Source organism: Drosophila subobscura, chromosome O (genome assembly GCF_008121235.1).
Source record: "Drosophila subobscura isolate 14011-0131.10 chromosome O, UCBerk_Dsub_1.0, whole genome shotgun sequence".
Taxonomy (NCBI): Eukaryota; Metazoa; Arthropoda; class Insecta; order Diptera; family Drosophilidae; genus Drosophila; species Drosophila subobscura.
The window spans coordinates 22,086,467-22,104,051 of NC_048533.1; the positions used below are offsets into that span (position 1 = coordinate 22,086,467).

The window sequence follows — 17,585 nt, forward strand, 5'->3', positions numbered from 1 at the left end:
ATTCTTTTATCGTAAGACCCCTCTGCACCCCATCTTATCCGAATATGCTGCGGCATAAACGAACAGTTTTATGACCTTTATTTTGCACTCCCCCACTGCCGCGTCGAGGGCTTTTCTTTTGGAGTGTTATTTTTCCCCCGGCTGCAAGTGACACGCCCACAATAAATCGCAGGCACAACACTTCCGCGCGCGGTCAGCCGAGAGCCAGCGATAGCGAGGCGGAAAGGAAAGGAAAAACAGAGGGCGGACAGGGGAGTAAGGGGTGCCAGTCCTCGACTTTCACGGTTTCGGTTTCTTCATTTAATTGACGGGGCTCTTGCAGGGCTTCCAGGGCGGAGCTTGGGCTCCCCCTTGAGCCCCTGGTTTATGACACTTTGGGCGCTTTAATTAATTGCGCGTATTTCTTGGGCCCTTTCCTGGACGGACCCTTCACGCACCTCATCAGACAACGCACACGCCCCAGACCCCACCGCGAACTGTGTTAATTATAATGTATGTCAGTCGTAAAAGTAAAAGTCCTCTCACGTACGCAGTCCGCAGACTTCCAAAAACTCCCGTCATGGCGATTCATCAAAAACCCGTCAAACGCTTCTCTGGCCTTTGAATTTTATGTGGTTTTATCGCCCAATATGGCTTACCCAAAGAGGCTCAGGGAAGAGCTGTTCCTTTGTAACACTCCCATCTCTCCCATCTACTTATTAGCTGCTACTTTTGGGCGGTCAATGCCTTGCTCTTGGCCCCACATTAAACCCTGGCCCTTGGCTATAATTGCAGCGTAGAAAAAGTCCATTTGCTCGGCTCCTATATTTAGACGGTTTCGTGTTTCATTGTGCTCCTCGTTTTTATTTGATTATTTGATTATTTTTTATGACTTTTGGATTTTAATGATACTTTTAACGAACTTCGTCCATTACCGATGTTTGGTCAAGACAAATGCCAAACAAATAACAAAGAAAATTCCTATTTGTGACCTTTCATCTGCTGTCCCTTGCCTTAAGTTCCCTTCAGAACTTCTAAGCATTGTTGGGGAAACTTTCAGATGAAAACTGTGTCAGAAACTTCGCCAAAAGGGGAAGTACCACCCACGCCACATTAATTTTTCACTTTCTTGAAAGAAAGTCAAACCGCAAAAGTTTTGAGTTAAATTGCTGTGCAAATTAGTTGCTGATTAGTTGGGCTGCCCCACTGTCGACGGTGTTGTTTAATGACCGTTTGATTTTTGCCCATTTCATGGATAACAATTTGAGCCGCGGTTGGCTGAGCACAGACTCTGTTTCACCTCTTCACCTGGCACTTTCGCAATTGTCTGGCAATTAAGTGTGGCTTCAATTACCGCAGGGCGCTCGGCATGCGGGTTCACTCAGCATCCCAGAGGTGAGCTCCAGAGTTGAGCCAGGGATTCCAGAGCAGCCGGAGCAGCCGGCGGGGCACGCGCTAATCGATGAGCCAAATGAATTGATTAATAGATTGTAAACAGATAGCAGCGGGTAATCGGGTAATCGAGTAGCGTAACCATGCCGGATGCCTGTCTCGATTGAACTAGTTTCCAGTTGTAATTATTAACTGGCTTCCCCGCCGACTGCAAACTGGTTTTTGTGCGGCCAACTCCCACGCCAAAAAAGAGATTTCCAATTGTGAATGAAATGTTGCTTTCAATTTTTGTACACGATTTCAATGGCATTAAGCTGAGCACTGGGGGAAAAACCCCCAGAGACGGGTGTATGGGTCTGTGGGTAATAATAAAAATGACGAGAGACCTGCCCCTGCCCAAAAAAAGTTGCAATCAAAATCGTTTAATGCGCTTACCGCGCCCATTGTTGATTGGACTCACCGCTTAGGGCCTCTTTCTCCCTCTTGAGAAACTAAAAGCCAAAACCAAACAACGGCAGCAAAATTAAATCTTGCGAAAAGCCAACATAAAACTACTTACTCTTAACCATAACCATGGGACTCGTATTCGTACTCGTACTCGTGAGTAATGAAAGTTTCGGCAGCGTAATAAACATTTTGCATTCGACAGGCGGCGGCTGTCCTCCTCCTCCTCCTCCCACTGCCACTGGCTAAATATATAAATCAAATTCTTTGCACTTAAAAAGCAATCAATTTCGGGCGCCCTCCTCTCATTAATTAAACAAAACGAACGACAGTCAGCAGGGGACGGGACAGGACAGGACAGGACAGGAGAGGCTTTGGTCTGTGGAAGCCATTTGGCAGTCGCGAACGTGTCAGGAAATTTAATTAGTGAATTACTCTGAGAAAGAGCCGAGCGCTTTGCACCTCATCATGGTGAGTGGAGCGGCTTCTATTCAAATCGAAATATCATTCAGTCTTTCGGCGGAGAACACTCTCCGAGACAGAGTGGATCAAAATTCATTTGTCAGCCTTTCTCTCCTCTCACTTTTTGGTTGGCCCAGTTCCTAATGCTTAGCGTGGGCGGGGGCCCTCATTGTGATGAATTACAGCACGGACTGTACTGGACAACTGGAGCTCTGTTTTTTATGTAAGGCTTTAACTTTGATGGGCGGGCATGACACTTGTAGCACCCATAAACTGTAACCGCAACCGAAGGAGAAGCGCGACCGCTGCCGCCACTGCCAACCGGTTCAAAACCAAAACAAAGCCAAAACCCAAGCAAAGGCTAAGTGTGTTATGATTGTGGCTAATGCCGGCAACCAGACGCTGCCGCCAATTAAGTCGTGAGACTGTCAAAGCTCAGAGACCAACAAAAAAGATGAAACTGGAGCCGCAGGCAGCAACAAATTCCAGGCAGCTCTTATGCCTCCATGAGTAATGGACTTGAGTGTGCCTGTCTCGTGTAGACACCCTCCAGCTGCAGGCTGGCCACGGATGATGTTGCAGCTGCCACCCACAAAATCCGACTGGATTGAGGGAAAGTTTTTGGCTGCACAGCGGACACATGCGCCGGGGCCAAAGGTCACAGACTGTGTGCTCCCAGCGGAGGCGTCAAGAAAAACATATTTGTGTTTGTATTTGTATAAACATTCATTACCAGCTTAGGTGGCTTCTGCGTCTTTGTTTGCCTCGCGTCTCTCGTGTTTTTACGCCTGAACAGCGCTGCGTATACTTAATGTTTGCATTGTTAACACTCAGCCAGCCAGTCAGCCAGTCAGCCGGGCAGCCGGGCAGCCAACTAACGAGGCATTAAAACGAATCAAATGGCCTCGTTGAGCACTCGTTAATAGCTCGCCTGGCAACTGCAGTTGGTAGGGCGACGCAGACCCCGAGCCAGTGCCCAGTCCCTCCCCTTCAGCTACATAAAAATTGCCTTTATAAAAAGCAAACTGCCAGCAGATGCTGCTGCTGACGCTGGTAAATATACTCGAGGACATAGATTCGAATTCATGCGGCCATTGAATCAATTCATAATCGCCGGCAACATTGAGCAACAAACTCCCTTGACTCTGTCGCAGAGATATGCATCTGGGCGTTTATGCGATAATATCTGCATGGCAAGCCAATCCAATTGCTTTGTGCTGCCGATTTCCCAGCAGAATTCAATAAAGGTTTCTCTCGCATATGATTCGTTTATGCCCTTTGCATCATCAGCATTCGCAGTAGCTCTTTTCCAGCCAAGTCTGTCCATGGCCGTTCCCTTTATTGGCCAAGTGGGCAAACGGCAACCGGCAAGCGGCAAACGGGCTTTAACAACTTTATCGTGCATTCGTTTTAGGGCCATAAACCTTTATGCCATGTCTAGCGCAGGTGGTCACGTGAGAGACGTGCCCAATGAGTTCATCATCAAACTAAATTATGCCATCATATTAGCCATTCTCCTGCAGCCCGATGATATCTGCACAGAAACCTAAAAAAACCCAAAAGTCTTGTATCAGTTGGGTAACTTTTTATGGCAAAACTATTCGTTAAAGCTCAACCTTATGGATTTTCCGCGTTTCCCCTGCCAACACGCTTGCCGGGTAGTTGTTACCTTCAGCTGTCACATGTCGCCGGAGGTTTTTCCCAATAAATAAAACAAAGCAAAACAAAATCCTTTTTGTAGCATTTTTATAGGTATTGTGCGTGCCACATAAGGAAACGCAGCTTAGCGGTTGTCAGGGTGGGATTGGAGCGCGAAAAGGGGTTCCTTCACTTCCGATAGATTGCAGGAGAAATGTGATAAAAATTCAACAAACGAAGACAAATCCTAAGCGGCGGAACAAGGCAAAATATTGAAGCATTTTGAGGTTAAATTTTGGCCCCAAACTGCTGCAGACTTTTAAGCTGACATTAAAGTTTACCTTACATGTCTATGTAGATATGAAATGTAGTAAAAAGTTGCATGTAGAAACTTATTTAATGCTCCAAAAAGGTATGCCAAAAAGGCACACACAATTCTTAATTAACTTAAACAAATCTCAAGTCCCACAACTCTTTTGCTGCGACTCAAAGCAGATGCTTCGATAAAAATTAGCTGCAAGTGGCCATAAAAGCGAGTCATTGTCCCTTTTGTTATAAGTAAAGTTAGGGCTCTGCTACAGCCACAGCTTTTACGGCTTGACAGATGGCCTGAGATAGGGCCAAAATGTCGCCACATGCGACGACGGGTCAGTGGCATGAGGTCAAGGTCGTAAAGCGCGACACTCAGACCGCAGTGCTATAAATAGACAAAGTCATTGTGGCACTTGTGGCACACATAAATAAAGTAAACTTCCGTTCTTGTTGCAGATGATTAAGATGATGCTGACGGTTGTGATTGTGTTTACCATCTGCTGGCTGCCATTCAACATACTGCAGGTGAGCGTGAAGCTAAGGCATAGCTTTGATAGATCTAAAAGTAATCCCTCTTCGACAGCTTCTGCTCAATGACGAGGAGTTCGGAAAGTGGAAGCCGCTGCCGTATGTGTGGTTGGCCTTCCACTGGCTGGCCATGTCGCACAGCTGCTACAATCCCATCATTTACTGCTACATGAATGCCAGATTTCGCGGCGGATTCCTGCAGATTATGTATCGTGTGCCCGGCCTGCGTCGCTGCTGCTGTCTGCATCGGTATCTGCGCAGTCGCGGCGAACGCAGCTACGAAGCAACCGGTGAGATGACCTTCAAGTATCATCATCGCCGAAACGGTGATGGTCTAGTCAGGAAACCTAAAATACGAATTAGGTGCCACCCCTCTCTCTCTCTAAATATGTTTTTCTAGTAATTGTTTTCAACATCTAATTGTCTCTCAGTCGTCTGTCTGTGCCAGTCGTTCGGTCTCTCCGTCTCTGATCTGGGAATGTCCGTTGTAGCCGTAGCTTTTGTTCCTTTCATTCTGTTCTCTACGAGTATCTAGATACATAAATATTTGCATGACACTCACTCAAGCAGCACGGAGCAGTATCCACATTGTCGCATGACCAGCACCGCAATTTGTAATCTCTCTAATTATGCCTCAGAAATGTTTGCTAACTTTTCTCCTTATTCTTGTTTGACGAAGGAACCGAAGAGGCCTTCCACCTGCATCGTGTGAACACCTGCACCACATACATCAGCACAAGGCGAAAGCTACGAGCGAATTCTATGCAAGCGGTACGGAACGAACATTTAAACCATTCCTAAACATTGCCCACACATTTTGGTAAATTCTTCTCATCCGATTAGAGCCAATTTTCATGTGCAGAGACCACAGTTTTGCGGTAGCCGCCACAACCGAGGTGCCGCCTTCAAGAGAGTTTCATGTGAATGGAGGCAACTGCACGGAGTTCTAAGTGGAAGATGTGCAGCCAAAGAACCGAATCTCCCCGCAGACAACTTCCCTGTTTGTCTGTGTGAATGTCTTAAGTGTATTTGTAAATGTCGAATCTTTGTAAATTTAATTGAATGTATATTAAAGATAATCAGTTGAGAACGAGTCACGAGAGACACAATTTTGAGCATAAATGTGCGGGAATCCACTTGGGCTAAGCATTTACCATTTTTTATTGCACAATCGTAAAGAACCGTGCAATAGACACATCCTGTATGTATAATTGATCTAAAAACTAAAATCTTAGCTCCTAAGTGGTACAAAGATGTAGAAAAATCACTTGACTGTTCCTGTTTTCGTTTAGCCCCAAGTTTAGCCTTCACCAAATGCGACACTTGGGCTGATTGGGATTCATGGCCGTGCCGCGCTTACACCTGAAAGTCCTGGCAAACTCCTCCGAGTTGGACAGGACCCCCCGCAGTCGCATCTGCCCGGGGCAGTGGGAGTCGCTGAGTGCGTAGCGTGAGGCTGCTGGGGTGTAAGTCTCGCACCAGAGATTGCCGAAGGCAATGAAGAAGAGCTGTTCGTGGGTGTAGTGCTCCAGGCCGGGCAGCTTCGAGCGCTCCCTGCCCATCTCCTTGACGTAGAGGCGGTAGGCGTAGAAGGCCTCCCGCATGCCCCCATTGTCGGCAATGTTCTCGCCCAGTGTTAGTTCGCCATCGATCTGCGGGGCAGCGCAAAGATGATTTACAAGCCATTAATGTCTCAGTGTATTTACTCACATATTCATCAATGTCATCGAGATGATAGCGACCGTACTGCTCCACGAAGCACTCTGTGCGGTTGATGTACTCGCTGATGGTCCGGTTGGACCACCACTCGACCATGTTCCCAGCCCGGTCGAAGCGCCGTCCGCTGTCATCGAAGCCGTGGGTCAGCTCGTGCCCCAGGATGGTGCCAATCGAGCCATAATTCAAAGCCCTAGCAAGGACACACCAAGGATTCAGTTCAGCAATTCCAGCAGGGGGATTAAAGTGCAACTAGGAGGAGGAGGTGCTCGTTGGCTTGTGCAAAAGTGCGGCAAGTGGAGGACAGACTTACTCGAGGCCAAGGTCATAGAAAGGATACTGCAAAATGGCAATGGGAACCGCTGCAAAAAGACAATAAGGATTAGCAATAGAACTGGCACAGGCACTGGGCACCCACACTCACTTATAGCATTTGATTGAAATGTGTGAAAGGCATTGACATTGGAGGGCGAGGTGGCCCAGCCAATTGGCTCCGGCTTATCCATTTCGTTGAGCTTCTCCATCATCTGCCAGTGCACGAATCCCATGAGATTCTCCAGGTGCATGCTGGCATTCACCTCTGCCCCCTCGTAGAACGCATTCAGCGCCGTGCCATTCCTCAGCCAGGAGGGAAAGCCAATGAAGCTCTTCATCTCCGCGGACTTTTGCATCGTCTTTCGCTTGGTGGCCGCATCCATCCAGGACGTGGAGCGCACCAAGCGATCGAAGGCTCGTCGTATGTCGCTCAGCATGCGCTCCACGCGCGGCAGCTTCTCCCTGGTGAACTCCTCATCCGCCAGCACATAGCTGACTGCCATGCCGAAGAGACTGTTGACACCATTGGCGCAGTACAGGGATCGTGGTGTGCTGCCCTCGGTGCCAATGGCCAGACGCATGTACTCCGAGTGGAGCAGCCGCATGGAGCTGGTCGTGTGCAGCACCAACTCCTCGATGGTGCTCAGCCAGAGGTAGGACTCAATGTGCGACTCCGGCGTCTCCTTCAGATACTCCACCACGTTCTGCAGATACAGAATGTCCGCCTGGCTGGTGATGATCGTCAGATTGGTGCTCATCTGGCTGTTGCCCGCATGCCGTGTGCCCTGCAGGATGAGCTCCATGTACCGCAGCCAAATGGGCAGCGTCTTTGGGGCAATGTTCTTGTCCGTTTGGTTCTGCAGCTCCAGCAGCGATATGTAGATGATGTCATCTGCTGGGTTCTTTGAAGGTTTCGTTGAGTTTTCAGCTTCTTCTTTGAGCTGCAAAATGGGAATTTCTTTGATTAGTTTTGGGTGCAACTTCCCTCTCTGTGTCGCTCCTACCTCGTGGATTTTCCTGGCTACTTTGACGCCCTGTTTCACCAGCTGCGAGATGCCCAGCGTGGCCTCCTCCTGATTCACATCGGGATCCACGTACAGCAAATACTTCTCGATGACTTTGCGTATGTAGTTGAGGTAGGCGGACATCCCGGCGCTCGTTTGCTTGGCCGCTTCCTCCTCTTCGCTCTCGAGCTCATCCTCGCTGTCATCCTCGTCGCTGTTCTGCATGAATATGGTCTTTCGGTGGATCTTGCGCAGCAGCTTGTGCGAGTCATCGTTGTTGCTGCAACGAAGGATTTGTACACTCCTTCAAGTAGAGAAAAATCCACACTCACAATGGAAACGCTGACTCTGTTTCGGGCGTGCCCAGCGCTATGCGATTGATGGTGCGATTGAAGGGATCGGGAAACACATCAAAGCCAATGATCAGATCCATGCTGAGATGCTGCTTGATGGCCACCATGGACTCCAGCCAGTTGTAGCTGGCATTTGCCACCTGCGCCGCGTACTTGGACTCACTGCCCAGCGTCAGATTGAGGGACGTGGGCAGCAGGGGCAGCTGGAAGCGCAGCAGATACCCCACGAGCGGCTCCAGATTCCGCGCATCCAACTGCTTGGTGTCCATGCAGGCCCTGTACATGGTCTTGGCCTTGCCCACAGCCTGTGGCTCCTCGCTGCTGATGTTTGAGCGCAGGAACTCCCGCACCACCCGCATTATATGCGCCTGTCGCTCCCGGAACCAGTCGTTGGAGGTGACGGAGTCCGGACGCGGATGCTCCTCGGCCCAGCGGCCGCAGGTGAATTTGTAAAAGTCCTCGCAGGGATCAGTCTGTTCGTCCATCGCATAGATGAGGCTGGCCGCTGAGCGGATGCACTCCCGACTGCGGCAAATGGGATTCGATTTCTTAACTGCAAAAGGGGAATGGAAGATCAGATCAGGCAGCCACTGGCAGTGCCAGGAGTACTCACTGGATACGCTTAGAACTATGATTGCTATGAGCATAATGATTACCAGTGCCAGCAGTGCACCCAGCACCACCTTGTGGTAGTAGCTGCGTCGAAATCTGCAGGCATAGAGTTTACAGAGAGAGTAATTAAGAGGACATCCAACTCACTTTGATTGAATCCCAATCAGATTTGGGCTTATGCGCTGGTAGGGCAGTTGCTTGCCTCGAACACTCTCCGATGCCGATGCATGGCCATTGCCAATCCCGTTTCCGTTTCCGTTTCCATTTCCATTCGCACTGCCATGCCCATCAACGCTTATGGCTCGAACCGGTGCGGACAATAGGCTCAGAGCACCTGTAATGGTTCAATAAATATATTGCCGGGGGCATGGGCCACTAATTGGGTCTCCCAATCGTCGCCCCGGAATGTGTGTTTTTATTTCGTGGCACGTTTTATTAGCGCTAATTAGTCTAATGCTGTCAATATTTTTGCTGTCACAACTCTCGCACCCCACACACCCTCCGTGGAGCTTCATGTTTTTACAGCTGCGGCACTGCCACTGGCCATATCTTGATCGGGGGCACCGCAAGCTCCGTGCGTCATTCGGCGAGTGTCTCCTGCCCCATGACCTGCACTTTTTGTGTCCCTAATCGCATTCCTAATGCATACACCTGTCACACGCGTCACGTGGTGCATAGCCCCCAGAGGGACACTGGGTTCAATGCCCCTAAATAAAGTTTTTGCGTGTCCAGCGACAGTTTAACCCATTTTAAAATGGTTTCCACTGAATGTAGACACAGAGTATCCTGTCATTATCCGTCACGCTTTGTGTATCAGTACGTTCCCTTCGGGCTCCCCCAAATTGTCAGTAAAAAAATAAATAGAAATTGGTTTTATTATCCGCCCATCCAAGATGTGGTTCAACACGACTGAGGTGGAGACAAATGTGTTCGTGATGGCCGACGATGTGTACAACATGATGGAGATCTTCAATGAGGCGGCCAGCTTCGAGGGCCGAATGATCAAACGCATCGAGCATCTGCTCAGCATCTGCGATGTTCTGGTGTTCGTGGTGTTGGCCACCATCGTCGGCCCCTATCTGGTGCACAATTGCTTCAGTAAGCTGCAGCGAAGGGTCAAGCGTAGCACCTCAGCAAGAATCATTTCCCCAATGAAATTAATCAAAGAGAAGAAGAGCGTGCGCGGCAGCAATGCAAACTTCAGGGAAACCGAGGAGCAAAAGATCAACAGCGAGTGGAACCTAAGAAGCAAGAACTTAGCCAGGAAGCCCCAAAAAATCAGGAGCGACATTAGCGAATCGGAGATGATTACACGCAGAGACTCGGACAAGAACATCGATGATGACGAGATCACACTGAAGCCCACGGAGGGCGAGAACTACTCGGCGATGCTGATCGGAACACGTGAATGGGCTGGCTGTCAATTGTTTGGCCACAGGCGAACCGTGAGGGTCTAAAGTCTCCAACTAAAGTCTGGCTGTTGACACTTCAAGTCATTTATTGAGTGAATTACGAGCGAGTGCAGCCACAATGGAATATTTGCGGTCGCTGGTGATTCAATTCGGATGCTCAACCATAACTTGGCTAATTAAACACGAATCAAAGCAACAAATATTAACATAAATTATAAGTAAATGCAAACGTGACTCACCTGGTGTCTGCTGTCTCTGTAGGGGCAGTGGCTGCTGCTGTAGATTCTCGTGAAAGAATCCATGATTTATATTGCCCGTGGTCCAGATGCGATTGCGCTCATCCATGGCGTCAGTGGTCGTGCTGCCCCTGCGAGCCATTCGAGTGACTCAATTCACGGATAATAAGTGCATTTACTGTGATTTTTCCTTAGCTTCTGGTGATTTTTCCAAGCACTCTACGGCATCTCAATGAGCAGCGATAACTGAACACTCACTATTCATCACATTGTCAACATGTTGCTCATCTCAGTGACAATTTACAGTCTGGGAACAGTCTCTGAAGGGTCTTTGTGTTGACTTTTAGGCCATTGCATAATTTGGCATAATGCAAGCAAAAAGAAGTAAAGGCACAGGCCAGGAGCAACTGTTCTATATATACAAAATCGACTCAAGTGGAGACAGCGCTGCAGTCGACTGGACGGAGCTGCCGACAACCGGTGTATTGGAGCCCTGGCGTCGTCAACAGAACGTATTTATATGTCGGCACCGATACGGCACCAGCACCAGCAACAGCAACCGAATAACAACAATAGCAGAACTACTACAACCAACAAATCAGGCAACCCCCATTAACTCCTTTGGCCATGCAAATGTGCCGCGGCAATTACGGGGAGCCCAGCGAGGAGCCCGCACCACTAGGCCAAAGCACAGACACAGACGCAGACACTGCCACAGCTCTGCCAGTGTCTGACTGTCCTGCATGTTGTCCCTATTGTTGTGGCGTTCCAGCATATACCCCTTAAGGGAACGAGTCCATTGATTTTCCACAGGGATAACACGGGAACAACAACGTCAATGCAGCAATCAGAACATGTGCAACATAAAGTCAATACATTATGCCCTTCCCGAGACATTTTCACATAAGAGAGTCCTCTCTAGGGTATTCCTCATTTCACAGTGGAGTGCCCAGTACTTTCTTTTGTGAATTCAAACCTCACACGAACAGTGGCCAATCGACCACAATCCAATCCGATGGCCACAGGCCGGCCAGTGGCGTAATGAGAAAATAAATGACATTACAATGGGGAAACCATATACAATATTAAGTATTATATAGGTACGGATATGTGTGCTCTATGGGTACTTGCTAATTGATATGGAATTCCACATACATGTACGTATGTAGCTATTTGTTGGGGCATGATTGATGACCCTGAGCAATGGCCCAATGTCTGGCTTCGATCAGGACACGGCACTGACTTCGCTCGTGGAAGAATTCCCCTAATAATAGTAATTAAATGGCGGCACTTTGCCCGCCCACTGGCAATCCACAAGCATTCGCATTGTTTGGCCCCTAACTTTGACATAGTTTATGGTGGGAAATCGGAATCAATAAATGCTATTGATTTCTACATATGAACGAATGCATACGCCCCGCTCTTAGCCGCAACTCTGTTGCAGCTCCCCCGTGTGATGTATTTACACTCGCCATGAAGTAATTGGTTTGCCCAAAGGGAGGTATGAGTATTATTATTAATAAGTAAATAAATTTGCCACCAGCTCTCTATTTTGGGTTCAAAGAACTTTACTTTGCTGTCATGTACTTGCATACATTTATTGTACATTTTTTATACATTTTTTGTTGTTAGCATACATTTTTGAAATGATTTTTACGTACTCTAGGACTACATTATAATTGCATGCAGCTTAGCTTAGCTTAGACACTGGCACACCGGAGGAAACCAGGCGCGGAAAATATGACACGAATATGTTTACACTGACTCGATGAGAAACGAAATTAAAATGCCTTAACTTAGATCGGACTATCTGCCAGTTGGATCAGCTGGATTATATTCCATGGGTGGATTATTATTTTGTTTTTTTGTGCATTGAAATACAAATTATAAAACAACGACCCCTGGGACAGTTTGGCCTGCCATTCTGTGGTGGGTGAAACTTTTGTGCTGCAAAGAAAAATCAAAATGGAAAATTATAAATTGGATCTAAATCTTTTGTGCACACAGCAAGCCTTTCAATCCTCTTCTCAGCCTGTCACAGAGTCGTACATGGAAATATTCAAATTTTCCTCAGTCTCTAAAAACTGTTTCAAGCAGGTACACACGTAAAACTCTAGAATATTTTTTGGCTCCTCCAAGTTTTTTCGAAACGAGTAAAACAAACACCGCACCGAACCAACAAAAAGTTGTTGATCGTTTTTTTGTATAAAAGTTTGAAGTCTGTTAGCCCCAACTGTTCGTAAAAATGGATCGCGTTTTCGGCAATGTTCAGGACAAGCTCAAGAGCATGATGAAGATGGAGAGCAAGGGCATGGCCCTGAAGCTGGTGGGATTCTACGCCGTTGGCTATACCCTGCGCAAGTTGATCAAGTAGATGGCCGTCCCCAAAGCTCAGATCTTCGTCCGTTTTGTTCCAGTCTTTGGCACAAGTTTACAAATTCAATGTTCAAATCGTTTGAGGGTTAATAAATGATGATCATACCTCCAAATCACATTATCGCAGCTACTCGAGCGACTCGTTTGGTCTCGTTTAGAGAACTTTGAGCACACACTTGCAGCAGGAGGGTATCTTGAAGGACTCCTGGGCCACGTCCAGCTCCTCGCCGCTCGTGTTGCGAATACTGGCCAGCATTCGCATCACATAGTGCTGCTTGCAGATGGGCTTATAACGCTGCGGGAAGCTCGAGGAGTAGTCACAGGGCATGTCCTCGTTTCTGCAAAGGAAGATTCAACATATTTATAATCGGAAAAGGGATTTGCTAACTGACAGCTACTCACTCGCACTCTTCGATGAGTATGCCCTGCTTGAACTCTTCGTTGTTGACTATAAACTGCCAGGTGTTGTCCGATTTCAGGCCCGACTTGGGGTACAAATACCTCCGATGGCTACGGCACAGAAATACCTCATCGTTGGGTCCCAGGCGTGAGCTGATATCCATGGGCACGGGCTCGGGATCACTGAAGAAATTGGAGAAATTCTGCGACAGCTTTCCCTTGATGCGCGACAGATCCGGATAGTTCTGCACTTCGGTGCAGAATGACTTGGACTTGTGGTTGTCCTGATCCTCGACGCACTGCGGTATATCCCGCTTGATCAATGGCGGCTCGGGGGTCCTCATCTGGTGCACGACTGCTGAATCGGGAAAGACAATAGCTGAAGTTAGGCAGCGCCAAAGGCAGTTGGCCGTGTGAGTATGGGATCGATTTAGTTGTTAATTGTATTTGTGGGCGAGTATAAAATGTAACTGAACTGGGAACTGGGGACCACTTTGCGGACTACTTACGATTCTCTGGCGGCTGTCGCGTCCTTTGGGCTTCATCCTGTTGGTCTGGCATCGTTACCGTTGCCGGATTTGTGCCCTGCAAAGAGACGAACGTATCGTTAAAGACCAGATTCAGCTTGCCATCCGGGGAGCGCTGCACTTTGAAGTATTGATCTTGTTGGCTCAGGCTGTGATATTGATGGTAATGGCTGGGCGGTGGCTGTGGCTTTGACTGTTTCAGTGGCTGTGTCGGTTGCTGGGGCTGGGACTGGTCGATCATGGTGTGTATGGGCATGAGGGGTGCATAGTCCGTTGTCGTTGTCTGTGCAGGTAAAATTCTCGTGTTAGTCTCCAACCAAAAACCAAAGACACAAACACAAAGACAAACACAAACAAACCAACAAATGATTTAATGAAATGAGAATGAAATGGGCTGCAGGGGGGGTCACAGTGTGGGGATGAAGGGTGTAGACACTTACATTAAAAATATGTACACCTGGAGCGTCGTACACTTTGAAAATATCATTAATGGTTTGATTGAGATCCTTGGCGGGCAACTGAAGCGAAAATGGCAAAAAAAAACAGAAGAAGGGAAAAACGCTTTATTCTCGATTGGCAAATGGAAAACCGGAAGGGGGCCACACTACACACACACACAAACAACACAACACAACAGAAAAACAAAGGACAAATGGTTGGGCGTGGATTGGATTGGGTTTTAGGAGGGGGTTTATGTCGTTGTACGTGGCACAATGTGGCAGCAACTGCCTTGGGTTCACACCTCCGCCGGCTCCAACTCCGGATGATCCACTGTCTTCGCTGCTTCTTGATGCTCCTTGCCCTGATGCTCCTTGGCCTTGCTCCGTAGAATGTGCAGCAGGTTGTCGGACGTAAAGTCGGACATGTCTGTGTTGGGATTGGGCTTGAGCTGGCCCGCCGCAGCTTCGACAGCTGCTAGGGTCGCAGCCGCTGTCGCTGCCGCTGCCTCAGCTTCGCGTCGTTTTGATATTTCGCTATTGATACAAACTATCTGAAAGATACATGTGGAAGATTTGTGTTTGCGGTTCATCAACATTGCCAGGACAACGTAGTGTGTTGGGAAGGAGGAAGGGGGTAAGCACGGTCGATGGTCTGTCTCTCTGTCTGTCTGATTGCCACCAAAGTCTCTCTCGATTTCCCTCTCGCTCTCTATTTTTCAAACACTACAATTTGGTATTTTGAACATTTGAACAGCTGTTTTCTGAGCAAGCGCACTCTTTGTCTCTCTCTCTGTCGATTGTAGTCGCTTGTACTATTTAGTACTTGCCGTTGAGTTAGGACCCGAACCCTAGACAACGGCTGACAACAGCTGCTGGGGTTCAAATACTGATAGCCGGTTCTAGGGCTAACCTCCGAGGCTTATCGCTGGACAAAACTTTTCGTTTTTGTAGTTTCCGAATAGCAAATGTTTTTTTGGGTCTGGACAGAGCGATCGTGGCTGGTGTAATCAGCAGAAGTTAGGGGAACTGAGAGAGGGGAATGAGTGTGATGCAATGGGCAATGATTTGCATGGAAAAGCTCAATGAATAAGCCAAAAAAATGACACCCTTGCCATTCAGAATTTACCCAAAACATTGTGGGACTTTCACATAAAACCCGATCTTAAATGCCATCCAACTTGAACTTGATGCCATCGGCTATACAATTTCTCGGGAATGTTTTTTCCCAAGTATCTCGCAACCGTTTATCAAATATTGGATAGTATTTCCATCTTTGCTTTTAGGTTTTCCACGAACCCTATGGAACTTAACTAAATGGCTGGCTGATCGTCGCGACGTGCTGTGACGTGTAATCTGTGAAATTCCTGGAAAACATATCAAGCAGCAACCAGCAGAGGCGCGGGAGAGCTTCAAACACATTCTCTGACATTTAATTGTGCAATCTGTCATTAGTTCCGAGTAATTGACTTGAGCAGCTGTTCGCACAGAGATTATCATCCCTTCGCAATCATCTTTGTATCAACCCAGCGCAAGTCGTGTGAAGACCATATGGGATTAGAAATATCAATTAATTTTATTGCAATGTCAATGCTATGCATTTATTACGGGGACTAGAGAGTTGGAATAGAGAAAAGTGCTCATGGAAATTGCACATACAATAAATTGTTGCTGGCATTGTGAACAGGTTCTGCTACGATTCGTCTGGAAAACAGACTCAAAGATGCCCTTCGTTCGAGTGTATGAAAAATCTGAATTAACCCGAAAATGTATACAAAATATGAAGCAATAAAAACCAAAAGCCATTTGTATGTGTGAAAGACAATATGAGTGTGAGTGGTGTATACCAATGTGCCGCATGATATTGTATGTGAAACAGGAAATGCTCTCAACACAAAACAGATATAATAATTATTTTTGAAAATAATGGCTCACCGTGGTAAAGAGTGCGAAGAGGAGCACCAAAATTTTGATCAGCTGGTACCACATGGGCGGCATCTTGTCCGATTTGTTGGGTTCAGTTCTGTACACTCGTACTCCTATATGGGTATAGGGGATTCTGTGGACGGCTCTGTGGGGGTAGCCGTCTGTGTCGGGTTTTGATATACAGGTACGAGTGTATATAGTTGCGGCGGCGATGATCGCTTGGTCTGTCTGGGGCTTATTCCGATTTTCTTACTGCTTCAACTTTGTTTTTGTTTTTGTTATTTTTTTCCGCGCAGTTGTTGTAGCCGTTTTTTATGAGCTTGGCGTATACGCCCGTTTATAAAATAAATAAACTGGCACGACTAAATATTAATGCCGGGCTCTTGTTGGTAGTGGTAGGTATTATTGTTGATTATAATGATGATGATGATGACGATGTTTTAGTTGTTGCTGCTGCTGCTGCTGCTGCTGCCGTAGTTGTCGTTTGGTTAATATATTTATAAATATTTTTGAGCGGTGGGCTCTTTCCGATGTGCTTTTTATTCCGTTTTGTTTGTTTCCTTTTGCACGCTTGCGAAACGAAGAGAGCGCGATATGGAGGGAGAGTGGAAGTGGAAGACAGACACACTTCAATTAGTCGGTGTTGCTTTTCACTTTAGTTTCTGCTGAACCGTTTCTGTTTCTGTTTTCGGTTTCGATTCCGAATTAAGCTGAAGCTTAATTTTGATTTTCTTCGATCGGATAGTGAGCGAGAGAGAGAGAGAGGTGTAATATGTTGGGCTTGGGCATGTGCCTGTGCCTGTGCCTGTCCCTTAGCCGGCGTAAAGTGAAACCAATATCGCAGCGGGCATGCGCTTTTATGGAACGAGAACCATCTGCCTCTGGGCTTTTCCGATCCGTATCGGATTGAAGAGTTTCACAATGTAACGCACACAGTGGGCGCGCGCGCGTCTTGGGGAGTCTTTGACATTCAGTTAATTAGCCAGATGCACACAAGCGGAGCGCAGCGGGTCGAACGGGAGGAGGCGAAAGCGTCTAAGAGAGCGCGCGACTGCGAAGCAACTGAGCACAAAGTTTGACAAGCGCCCCAAACAATTGTCAAGTGCAGCTTTAGCCGGAGCTTAATCGCGGAGAATGAGAAAGAGAGAGAGAGGTGCCCAGAGAGAGAGCGCGATCAAGCGAGTGCGAAGCCAACATAAGATGGGAGGAGAACACAGGCATTTTCGATTTTATTACTGCTAATTGTTTGGGGGCTTCGTGACAAACACAAGTTTTGATTAGCAGGAATATTGGAATACTTTCGAAACCCAAATAAAGAAGAAAGAGCAACTAAAACTGGTGAAGCAATCGGTCGTCTCCCCTCCACTGTAGAGCTTCCCGCAGTCGCCTAAGCTTGACTTTCGTTCGTAATCAGCTGTATGTTGCGTTGGTAGCCGCTGAAAGTAAAAGTAAAGCGTGAGCTTTTTCCCAAAGCTCTGGGCGCTCACCTGCTCTCCACGTTTCGTAGGCGTTTACCT

General features: G+C 47.5%; 5 protein-coding genes across 19 annotated transcripts in view; 3 read left to right on the top strand and 2 right to left on the bottom strand.

The window, feature by feature from the left end:
• Positions 1–5,845, top strand: part of LOC117899343 (RYamide receptor) — a 67,405-nt gene extending 61,560 nt beyond the window's left edge. The window contains exons 5-8 of one of the 2 annotated variants that reach the window (XM_034809295.1): positions 4,684–4,752; positions 4,811–5,118; positions 5,435–5,526; positions 5,599–5,845. In XM_034809295.1, the coding sequence (XP_034665186.1) occupies positions 4,684–4,752; positions 4,811–5,118; positions 5,435–5,526; positions 5,599–5,705 (576 nt within the window). In that variant the 3' untranslated portion in view covers positions 5,706–5,845. The remainder of the gene's footprint in view (positions 1–4,683; positions 4,753–4,810; positions 5,119–5,434; positions 5,527–5,598) is intronic. The other variant, XM_034809296.1, reaches the window with a different exon arrangement.
• A 76-nt stretch (positions 5,846–5,921) lies between these two features.
• Positions 5,922–10,869, bottom strand: LOC117899377 (endothelin-converting enzyme 2). The gene is made up of 9 exons (XM_034809359.1): positions 10,407–10,869; positions 8,903–9,089; positions 8,757–8,851; positions 8,123–8,696; positions 7,791–8,070; positions 6,896–7,727; positions 6,785–6,833; positions 6,466–6,664; positions 5,922–6,407 (listed from the first exon to the last, which is right to left on the bottom strand). Exons 1-9 carry the CDS (start codon positions 10,543–10,545, stop codon positions 6,063–6,065), a joined length of 2,700 nt encoding a protein of 899 aa, XP_034665250.1. The 5' UTR covers positions 10,546–10,869; the 3' UTR covers positions 5,922–6,062.
• On the top strand, positions 9,554–10,405 carry LOC117899372. Its single transcript, XM_034809352.1, has one exon. It carries the CDS (start codon positions 9,649–9,651, stop codon positions 10,210–10,212), a length of 564 nt encoding a protein of 187 aa, XP_034665243.1. The 5' UTR covers positions 9,554–9,648; the 3' UTR covers positions 10,213–10,405.
• A 1,088-nt stretch (positions 10,870–11,957) lies between the features above and the next one.
• On the bottom strand, positions 11,958–17,135 carry LOC117899350 (protein spaetzle). Of its 14 annotated transcripts, none has more exons than XM_034809309.1 (8): positions 16,078–17,134; positions 14,448–14,696; positions 14,146–14,223; positions 13,827–13,988; positions 13,688–13,763; positions 13,182–13,533; positions 12,886–13,117; positions 11,958–12,350 (listed from the first exon to the last, which is right to left on the bottom strand). In XM_034809309.1, the coding sequence occupies exons 1-7, from the start codon at positions 16,138–16,140 to the stop codon at positions 12,934–12,936; spliced, it is 1,164 nt and encodes a 387-aa protein (XP_034665200.1). In that variant the 5' UTR covers positions 16,141–17,134; the 3' UTR covers positions 11,958–12,350; positions 12,886–12,933. The 14 variants fall into 14 exon arrangements, with proteins under 14 accessions (XP_034665200.1, XP_034665199.1, XP_034665197.1 ...); XM_034809308.1 differs by having other exon boundaries at positions 13,182–13,536; XM_034809306.1 differs by having other exon boundaries at positions 13,182–13,557.
• Positions 12,483–12,892, top strand: LOC117899376. The gene has a single exon (XM_034809358.1). The coding sequence runs from the start codon at positions 12,649–12,651 to the stop codon at positions 12,775–12,777; it is 129 nt and encodes a 42-aa protein (XP_034665249.1). The 5' UTR covers positions 12,483–12,648; the 3' UTR covers positions 12,778–12,892.
• Positions 17,136–17,585: the final 450 nt, after the last annotated feature.

Bases quoted from the DNA above. Each gene is read 5' to 3' on its own strand.
- LOC117899372 (XM_034809352.1), top strand. From the start codon at position 9,649: ATGTGGTTCAACACGACTGAGGTGGAGACAAATGTGTTCGTGATGGCC.
- LOC117899377 (XM_034809359.1), bottom strand. From the start codon at position 10,545: ATGGCTCGCAGGGGCAGCACGACCACTGACGCCATGGATGAGCGCAAT. The intron at 7,728-7,790 runs GTAGGAGCGACA...CCCATTTTGCAG, and splicing joins TAGCCAGGAAAATCCACGAG to CTCAAAGAAGAAGCTGAAAA. The intron at 6,408-6,465 runs GTGAGTAAATAC...GCTGCCCCGCAG, and splicing joins TCGATGACATTGATGAATAT to ATCGATGGCGAACTAACACT.
- LOC117899376 (XM_034809358.1), top strand. From the start codon at position 12,649: ATGGATCGCGTTTTCGGCAATGTTCAGGACAAGCTCAAGAGCATGATG.
- LOC117899350 (XM_034809303.1), bottom strand. From the start codon at position 16,140: ATGCCGCCCATGTGGTACCAGCTGATCAAAATTTTGGTGCTCCTCTTC. The intron at 14,697-16,077 runs GTGAGCCATTAT...TGTATCTTTCAG, and splicing joins TCTTCGCACTCTTTACCACG to ATAGTTTGTATCAATAGCGA. The intron at 14,224-14,447 runs GTGTGAACCCAA...TTTTCGCTTCAG, and splicing joins CGGAGTTGGAGCCGGCGGAG to TTGCCCGCCAAGGATCTCAA.